Here is a 9,262-nt window from a genome sequence, read left to right as displayed (position 1 = left end):
CATTTATCATATGCATATTAATGTAGTCATTTTAACATAACATTACAAGATTTTCACAAATTCAATTAACCGGTAATGAACGCCAATCACATATGCAAAATCTTAACTCCAGTTGCAATTAACTTTAGCCATCTCAACGATTTTAAATCCAGTCGAGCAATAGCTAAAGTCCCAGACATTCAGCGCTAAAAAATTACAAAATTTTCAACCCTAAATCCATCTCATCTAAGAATCAATTCACGGTCATTAAATATTAGAACTACATCAGAAAAAAAACTTGGATCCCTTGGCAATCCCAGTCAGGAATACATCGCATAAAACAGTTGGCTCTATTGATTTAAAAGGTAAAATGACAAATTTTAATAAATTCAGTATGATAATTGATAAATACCAAAGGCAATAATAAAATCTAAATCATCGCTACAAAAAGTTCTTATCCATCTCCACAATTTAAAAGCCCAACATGTAATGTAAAAATGCTAACCGAATTCGTCTCTAGTCCCAATTAAACCCAAAATTATCTTAAGCCTCCGCTTTCTGATAGACATAAGTCAGACCACACTTGCCACAGTAATGCCTGTCGAAGTGATTGGCCATGAAAGTCCCTGCTCCACACTCCTGATTAGGGCATTCCTTCCTGAGTCTCTGCACCTTGCCAGAGTCATCCACCTTGTAGTACTGTAAGACAGCCAACTTAACTTTCTTCTTCTTGTGCTTAATCTTCTTGGGTTTGGTGTAGGTCTTCTTCTTTCTCTTCTTCGCACCTCCCCTCAGGCGAAGGACCAAATGAAGAGTGGACTCCTTTTGAATATTGTAATCCGCCAGGGTTCTTCCATCCTCCAGCTGCTTTCCAGCAAAGATTAGCCTCTGCTGATCAGGAGGTATACCCTCCTTATCCTGGATCTTCGCCTTCACATTGTCGATTGTATCAGAGGACTCTACCTCTAGGGTTATTGTCCTACCAGTCACTGATACATACATACATACCAAATTTACATCAAAACACTAAGGTGGACATGAGGAGCAAGAAAGAAACCGAACGTGAACAAGAAAACAAAACAGATGTACAATGAAATCGGTTAAGCTACTAGCAGAAGAACGAAAAATAAATGAATGGCGGCAAAAGAGAAAGAGGGGATTATTTACGAGTTTTCACGAATATCTGCATCTTGAAATCTCACTGCTCCAGAACCGCTCAGTAGCCACGGCTAAAAGCCTTCTCTTAAAAAAACTCTATTGAAACCCTATTCCATCGGCCTAAAGTGCTTCAAATAGGATTGCGGCCACAGCTAAAAAGCTCTAATCTGAAACCCTAAAATCCCCTGGAACCCTATTTTTTTCGTTATAGCTTTTTAAAGTCCATAAATCCTCTTTATTAGCACTTCCTTGATTGGTTTTATTTAATTAATTGTTGGTTTTATTTAATTAATTAAGCCAATAAGCTTTCAATGGGGCATTTATGTCCAGAAAATTGTCAGCGTCGTCGACCTTTTTTTTCCGATAGGTCGTTTTTTGTGTTTTTACGGTCATTTGTTTTTTCTCGGTGGGCAGTTTTGGGCTTTTTCACGGGCATTCTACTTTCCATCCCCTGCTTACTTTCCTAGGAAACACATCATTCCATTTTCTCAATTAATTAAATTGTGTCGAGTTGTAAGTAGTACGTTCTATGTGAATTTGTCAAGGACATTAATTTGACATTGTTCTCAAGTTGGCTTAAACATTGATGGCTCATGCATTGAACATTGATACGGTTTTCTCTGCCTGCACATTGGTTTCGTTGGTTGTTCTGTTGTGTGGAGACGGTGTTGAAAGGGTTTTTCTATCTGGACTTAGGTTTCGTTGGTAAGATGTTTTTTTTTGGTGCACAGTCTCTTATGTTTCTATGTGTCATATGTTTTTCAAGCTGGGGTTTTATCTTTCGTAGGTAAGATGTATTTTTTTTTAATTGTGGGTTTAAAACTGATTTTAAAATTTTGGGCTAGGGTTTTCTTTGTGAGGAGAAGACTGCGTTGTGGCCGTGGTTGGATTTCTTCATCCAGGTCCGCATCCTGCCTAGAGTTGGGTTTCTTCATTCGAGACAAGCATTGTACGAGTTTTAGGGCATATTATTTATTTTATTTTGTTGTTTAGAGTATGATAATGCACCTCAAAGTGGGTGTAGGCATAAAATTTGTTTCAATGGTAGTTGGTGCAATAAAACTTTGCATTTTTTATACCCACAGGGTTCTCTTTGCGAGGACAAGATTGTGTGTCATTCCTACACCTGGGTTTCTTCATCCAGAATAGCATTGTATGCTTTTGTTGATCATTCTGCAGTTCAAACAATAAAAACAGTTCGTTATCGGGTATTTTTCCTTCATTTTATGTGGTTTGTACTTTCTTTCACAACATTTTGAATGTTGTTTTTAAAAGTTATCATGGCAGAGGGATTTCGAGTTTTAAAGGACTTTATTTACTTAATATGGGCTTTTTTAAAAATAAAAAAAAACTATTTGAGTTGGGTGTACAACGGATTTAATATTTGCTTGCCCGCATCTGCAACTTCATGCTCAAATTTCCTCTTATTTGTTTTCTCTATCGGACATTCATGTCAGAATGATAGGCGTTGATCATATAAATACAACTGGTGATCTGCTAAGGCATAATCATGGATTAAATCAACCAATCAGTGGAACCCTTAAACAAAATTTAAACGTCCTTGCCTGGATCTGTGTCTTCATGCTGAAATTTCCTCTCATTTATTTTCTCTGCCAGACATCCGTGTCACAATCATAGGCATTAAGAAACAAATCTTGGGCTTTGGTAAAAAAACATATTAGAAAAAATTCCATCTTTGTTTACTTTAATTCCATTTTTGTTCACTTTAATAATTTACAAGACTACAAAAGATGTATGACAAAGAAATTAAAAAAGGTTAGGCGTATCATACATGCTTATAACAATTATGGTTGTCTTCTTATGGGTTTTTTGGTTGCTTGTTGTTGTTTCTCACCTATTATGAAGTGGGTTACAAATACACACTTTACTTAGCTAGTGAAGTTGTTTTTTTAATGTAAGATAAAATGTCCACAACTTGACACCCATTACAATATGTCAAAGGTGTAAGTCAGTTTTCAAAGGCTACAACTAATCTTACAATGCACTCTATAATATCTATCTTGACTATCATTATATATGTGGGCAAGCCTTGTTTTTGGTCCCCAATCATAGGGGGATGATGTTGAGTTGTATATTTGAGTGTAGGTCCTTGCTTTTGTAATAATGGAGGCTGACTAAAAAATGCCCAATTGCTTATTGTCCACATGAATAAATAAATCAGAGCAATTCAATCATAAAGATTTGTTCATTAAAATGGATTATATTTTTTAAGTTGAAGACAAGCTTAACTACTTCTTACAATTCGGTTAATTAACTTAAAGTAATTGAAATTGTTCACTAAAACTGGATAGCTGAAATATTCCAAAGCACAGAGAAGCAATTAGAAGTCGTGTCACAAATCTATTATTTAATGATAGGCATTTGTTCTTAAGGTATGTTAACCCTACTTTTTGAGAATTGAAAATTGTTGGAATTCTTGTGTTAGACAATTTGAGTCAATAACGATTTTCAAAGAAAAATAAATATATGCAAAGCATGAATATGTGTGATTTCTTTTCATTTGACGAAGTCAAGAGGTTTAACTGATCAATTATTTTCACACATTAATTAAAAGCCATTTTAGCCTATGTCATGGGTCATAAGAAAAGAATCTTGAAGTTGTTTTAATGTTCGTGTCATTCAAGGAATTTAGAAACCCTTTGACGAAAAAAAAACCTACTATCAACAATGCCTTGTAAATGTACCAAGGACACAAGAGGTGAATATGCCTATGATAGGGATGGTCTTCTCATTCCATGGTTGACTACTAATTTTTGGCTTTGAAAGAGAGTAAAATGACTCGGGCAGACTTCATTGCCAAACGCACCCTTATCCATCCTTGTGATATGTAATGTGGTAACTATATTATATAATCGAGTTTGAAATATAGATTGCAGGTTTTCATGGCATGGAGATAAGGCACTTCAAAGAATGGTTTAAATGATAATAAGGTTCTTACACTAGAAACTACTCACTTGGGAAATGTACACCATCGGCGATCTAAGCTGGCAGTTGACCAAGTGTTAGCGGCAACATGGTAAAATGATTAAAGGGACCAATGAACACCAACTTCGGGTTGCGAATTAGAAATTATCATCAAGTTGGTAAAAATCATCAAGTTACCAATACGTTCTTACGCACAATATGAGAAAACTCAAAGTCATGTAACGGTTTCATGCTTTCGATGAGTTAGCCAACATTAGCAAGATGTTGATACACTTCAACTTCTTAGTTTTCAGTGGCAATATGAGAGTGTTTTGAAAGATATCGCCTTCTCCTTAAACTTCCATCTAGAGGATTGAATACACCATGTGGCTTATGAAAGCTAGCAAAATCGGTTTTTATAACTACCTATTAACCATTTGCTTTGCATGTCGATAGATATACATGCTATCATGCTTCCTAACTCCACTCGCAGGTATTGAAGATGAAATGTTTGAGTGCCTTGTATTTTGTAGATATGTGGTATGTGTATCAGATGGTTCTCTTCAAAGCAATGTAAAGTATAAACGCCAAAGTTTAAATGCCTGTCATTGCAATAAAGACAGTTGTGAATAATTCTCATCATCCACAATCTATAGATTGTCATGTATGCGCAGTTTTACTTCAAACTTGATGTGATATGTTAACCTGCGACATGGGATGGCGCTCTTTTGTGGTTTTTGATTGATTGTATGCATGTTGAAATAAATAGTTTGATCAAAATAGTTCCAAAGAAATGGTTGTTATCCTTAGTGCATGATTATTATCTCTGCACGCTTTGGGTATGTTGATAAGATGTTAGAAATACTCAAGCAAATGAACTAAGTATTCCACCAGCCTACAACCGAATTCCATGATTTTCTGCCAGTAATCTCCTTGCTCCCACAACATGCCTTGAGGAGATGTCATCTCAGCGAATGAAATGCATATATCGCAGTGATTGCAAGATATGCACAAAATGTTTTTATTAGATGTTATGAGTCGAAATGATTTAGTAAACTTATATGCAAAATGTGGAGGTGTATAAAAAAAAAGGAGGCTGTGAGTTGTTTGACAACGTCCCTCAAATATCCACACATAAGGAGCAGAGACTTAACACTTGATGTGTTTGACAAAGAAGATACGTCAACAAGCTATAGAAAGATAAGCGAGTCTATGCAGTCTTGAAAGGAGGATGCTCTAGAAGGTTGAAGCAGGATAATACAAATTTGAAATTCAAAGTTCAAACCATTTATTAAAGCATTTCACTCACATATTACAAACAGTTTTCAATATAAGAATCTGCAAAACACATCATCATGAAATACAAGGCTCAAGAGTATGAGTACGCCCCGATGATCACCACCATGATTCTAGAGGTTCATGATACCAAAATTGGGCATATTAATTTGCAGGAAATCAAAAAGTTCTTCATGGAAGGCGACAGATCAAAGTTGTCCTATAGAGTGGCAGGAAGCGGCTTGATTGAAGCAGCATGTTTTCCCATAGCAATTCAATGTACAGATTTGATGATAGAATGCTCAAAAAGATATAATCCAGATGCAAGAGAGATAAGAGCTGCAGATGGATCCTTAATGGCCAAACTTGATGGAATTTCAATAGCTATTATTCTTCATTTGCCATATAAGGAAAAGTTCACTCACATCGATAAGCAAAAAGCTTACAAATACTTCAGCGATAATAGAAGCAAATGCCTCAACAATCTGGCTAAAGAATGGATGGTCGCACCACGAGGAGGACAGTCTCAGCTTCCAAAAACACTCCATCGTTCTCTTTTCATCAAAGAGATTTGTTACTTGATTATCTTACTCCATAGAGTGACAGGAAGTCCTGAGTCCACTGAGTTCGAAATGTGGATGTACCTCTTCATAACAGTCATCTCTGCCAGTAAGCAATTCATTGACTGGGGCCATCTCATCAGCAACTGCATACATGACCAGTTAGTGCACTTCAAAACAAGTCAACGCTTCCATATGATCTCTTACTTGATATATGCTATTGCTAATTTGAGGTCATGGCCAGGGTTAAGTACTAATGGTGTCCTAAATCAAGAAACTCAAGTTTACCATTATTACAAGCAATTGCAACTTGAGGAAAGCTTTGTGTATTTCAGGTGGGTGAATGATGCTTTCACAATGTGGGCAATAAGGTTATTACAAGGAGACATTGCCACCAGAATATCAAAGGAAGCCGCTAAATTGATAAAGAAATATGGAAGTTTCTTCATCCAGTTTCCGAGATTTACCTATCTTCGAGTAGGAGGATTTGAAGATTATCCACACAAGCTACCCAGATATGTTGATGATAAGCTCATTTTAGTTGAGCTTTGTCGACAATTGGTTTCAGTTCAAAAGAAATGTAGAGATAGAAAGAATAAAGGGGTAGCCTTTCCCATTTGTCTCGGGCACTATAGATGTGAGTCAAGTTCAAGAGCAGATGAGACAGAAAAAGCTTTATCCAAGGTCAACTTGTATCCATATCAGATGAGGTTTCCTTTTGATAGTAAGGATTATGTCAAGAACAGCTTAAAGTTAGGTCCTGGCTATTTTCATTTTCCTAATCTTGAAGACTTTTGGGAGGATTGTGAAGATGAGTTCGAGGTTAGAAAAAGAAATTGGACAAGGTTGACTTTGAAGCAAATGAATGATTTCAAGATGGATTGGACCATAGAAGGCATTGAAGATGATGGATCTGATTTGATTGATCCTATCTATTTTGAGCAAGTCCAGTCCCAGCCACTTCCCAATTTGAATTGGGCAGATCCAGAAGTGAGAGATGTCAGAGAAAGAACGAGTTTTGTAATCAAGAATTCTGAAGCCTGGATTAAGAAGAAGATTACTCAAATGACTACTACCAGACCAACAAAGGAAACTCCAAGAAGAAAAGGAAATCAGCTTGAGAGCTCTACTTCGCTACATTCTTCCCATACTCTAGCTAGGGATACTCATTCTTACCAGAATACTAAAGGAAGTGATGGAGATGAAGACCCTCCAAGGAGGAACAATCTTCAGAACACATGTGGTGATGAACCTCGACAAAAGAGGAAGAAATCCAGAGCAAAAGACATAGAAGAAAATTCTATTGCAAGTCAAGTAAAGGATCAAGTTCCAGTGGAAATTCTGGATGACACAAGATTTGATGATGGAATGCATTCCATATCTCCCTCAGTTCCTATTGAATCCCTACGACAAGAAGCACAACAAAATACTTTAGTCATGGATTCATCATTTCTAAGTAATCCAAGTCATCAAGTTGAAGAAATCAGAGAGGTGACAACAACACTGGTAGCAAGACAAGAAATCACCCAAGAGTCCACAGAAAATTCTTCTTTCCCATGGTTAGAACAAAGTCTATTGAAGAAGAGGAAGGTAGAAAAGTTGGTGGTACCTGAATTTAGTAGCATATCTGATCTCTTTGGAAGAGCTGAAAAACCGAAGAAACTCAAAGTATCCTCAAGAATAAAGACTGATCCAAGTTCAAAGAATATGTGCTTAGAGATTGCTCAACCCATATTTGAGAAAGATACAAATGAAGCCACCTCTGCGGACTTTGTTGTGACAAAGATTGATATGGGACCTTCTTCTCATGAGTCTGATATTCAGAACTTTAATGTGATGGCAGCCAAAATGGTGGAGAGAAGTGAAAAGGATAAGCAATCCAAGGATCAATTGAAACAACAAGTGCACACTTTGTCTTCTTACTTGAAATCCGTAGTTGATACCTCCACTATGCCACTAAGTGTAGATCGCCAGCCAATTATATTAACACCAGAAGGAGTAATTGAAAGGAATGTTATGGATAATCTTCAAAAGTACCAAGCCTATGGAAAGGTAATTGAAGGTTGGGTAGAAAAGGTCAAAACTTTTGCATGTGATTTCCTAGTCCAAGCAAAATCTATCCATGATGAGGCCTTAATAAAGAAAAATACTATTGAGAAAGACTTGAAGAATGTCAAGAAAGAGGAAACAGCTTGGAAGGAAATTGTGAATGATTTCAAACAAATGATAGAAATTGGAATGGACACCCTTGCAACTGAGAAAATCCTGCCTAATAATGAAAAAGATTATCTAGAAATATGGATAGAAAGCATTAACTGGAAACTAGTGATCATAGATCAAGTTTCATCAGAGTTAGAAAAGCTCATGCTTTCATGTGATCAAGTGTGTACCAAACTCCAAGGACAACTCACTGCTCTTTTCCCAGATGTGACATTGATGGAAGATTTGCAGGTGTTACAGAATAGCTTCCAGAACATGGTAGATCAACAGCTTTTTAATAGGACAAACTTCAATGAAAATACCATGGAAAAATTGATTGATATTTACTCTTCCTTGAGAATCTCTATGTCTCAGATACTCAGCATGGTGACAAAACTAAGTGGCATTCATAGAAACTTGAAGACATAGAAAATGAGGATAGCCAACATCCTAATTCCCAAAGGAAAATCTGTCACTTCAGCCATCCGACTTTTCAGAATCTTCAGAGACAAAGGACCTGGACAACATAATGTGCCTACAAAAGCAACAGCCTCATCAGCAGCGCAAGGAGTTAGCTTAGAATAAGTGTAGAGTTGCATTTTGTATAGTCTTCATTTTTGTTGTGTTACTCGCATCATGTTTTTGTCTTTCTTTGTAAATAACTCTCATGATTGAGTTTCCTTTCTCTCATCTCTATTTTTGTATTGTAATAAAAGATAATCTTGGCTCTTTTCATATGAGGTAGTTATCCTAAGTTCTCATTTTGGGTAGTTATTCTAAGTAGTTATTTTTCCCAAAGTTGAGGAAGTTATTTCAAGTAGTTGAGGAAGTTATAAAGTAGTTATAAAGGTGGTTACCACTTCACCTATATATACCCTCATTATTATTCAATGTAGGGATTCCACTTTTTCACAAGCTTTGTATAAGAGACTTGGATAGCGTTATTCAAGCAATTAAGCAATAGAGATCAATTTGGATGTGTGTTCAATCTCATGGGTTATTATCAATGTTCTTATGTTTAATTGATGATTACCTAATGCTTTCCCTTTAACATTGAATGTGAAGAATTTTATTTCAAGTTGTGGTATCTCAAACTTGATTATATGGAATTTATTTTAATCTAGATTCATACCTTATATGGCGTTCAATCTTTCTTTATTGTTCGT

The 9,262-nt window shown here is 36.2% G+C and overlaps 1 protein-coding gene across 1 annotated transcript; it reads right to left on the bottom strand.

Moving 5' to 3' along the window:
* Positions 1-310: 310 nt before the first annotated feature.
* LOC131046696 (ubiquitin-ribosomal protein eS31 fusion protein) lies at positions 311-1,363 on the bottom strand. Its single transcript, XM_057980477.2, has 2 exons — positions 1,147-1,363; positions 311-968 (listed from the first exon to the last, which is right to left on the bottom strand). Exons 1-2 carry the CDS (start codon positions 1,166-1,168, stop codon positions 523-525), a joined length of 468 nt encoding a protein of 155 aa, XP_057836460.2. The 5' UTR covers positions 1,169-1,363; the 3' UTR covers positions 311-522.
* Between the last annotated feature and the right edge of the window lie 7,899 nt (positions 1,364-9,262).

Source organism: Cryptomeria japonica, chromosome 7, assembly GCF_030272615.1.
Source record: "Cryptomeria japonica chromosome 7, Sugi_1.0, whole genome shotgun sequence".
NCBI classification, from domain to species: Eukaryota; Viridiplantae; Streptophyta; class Pinopsida; order Cupressales; family Cupressaceae; genus Cryptomeria; species Cryptomeria japonica.
This window is presented reverse-complemented; position numbering and strand designations above follow the sequence as displayed.

Coding starts and splice junctions, on each gene's coding strand:
- LOC131046696 (XM_057980477.2), bottom strand. CDS start 1,168: ATGCAGATATTCGTGAAAACTC. Junction 969..1,146: donor GCAGATATTCGTGAAAACTC/GTAAATAATCCC, acceptor TGTATGTATCAG/TGACTGGTAGGACAATAACC.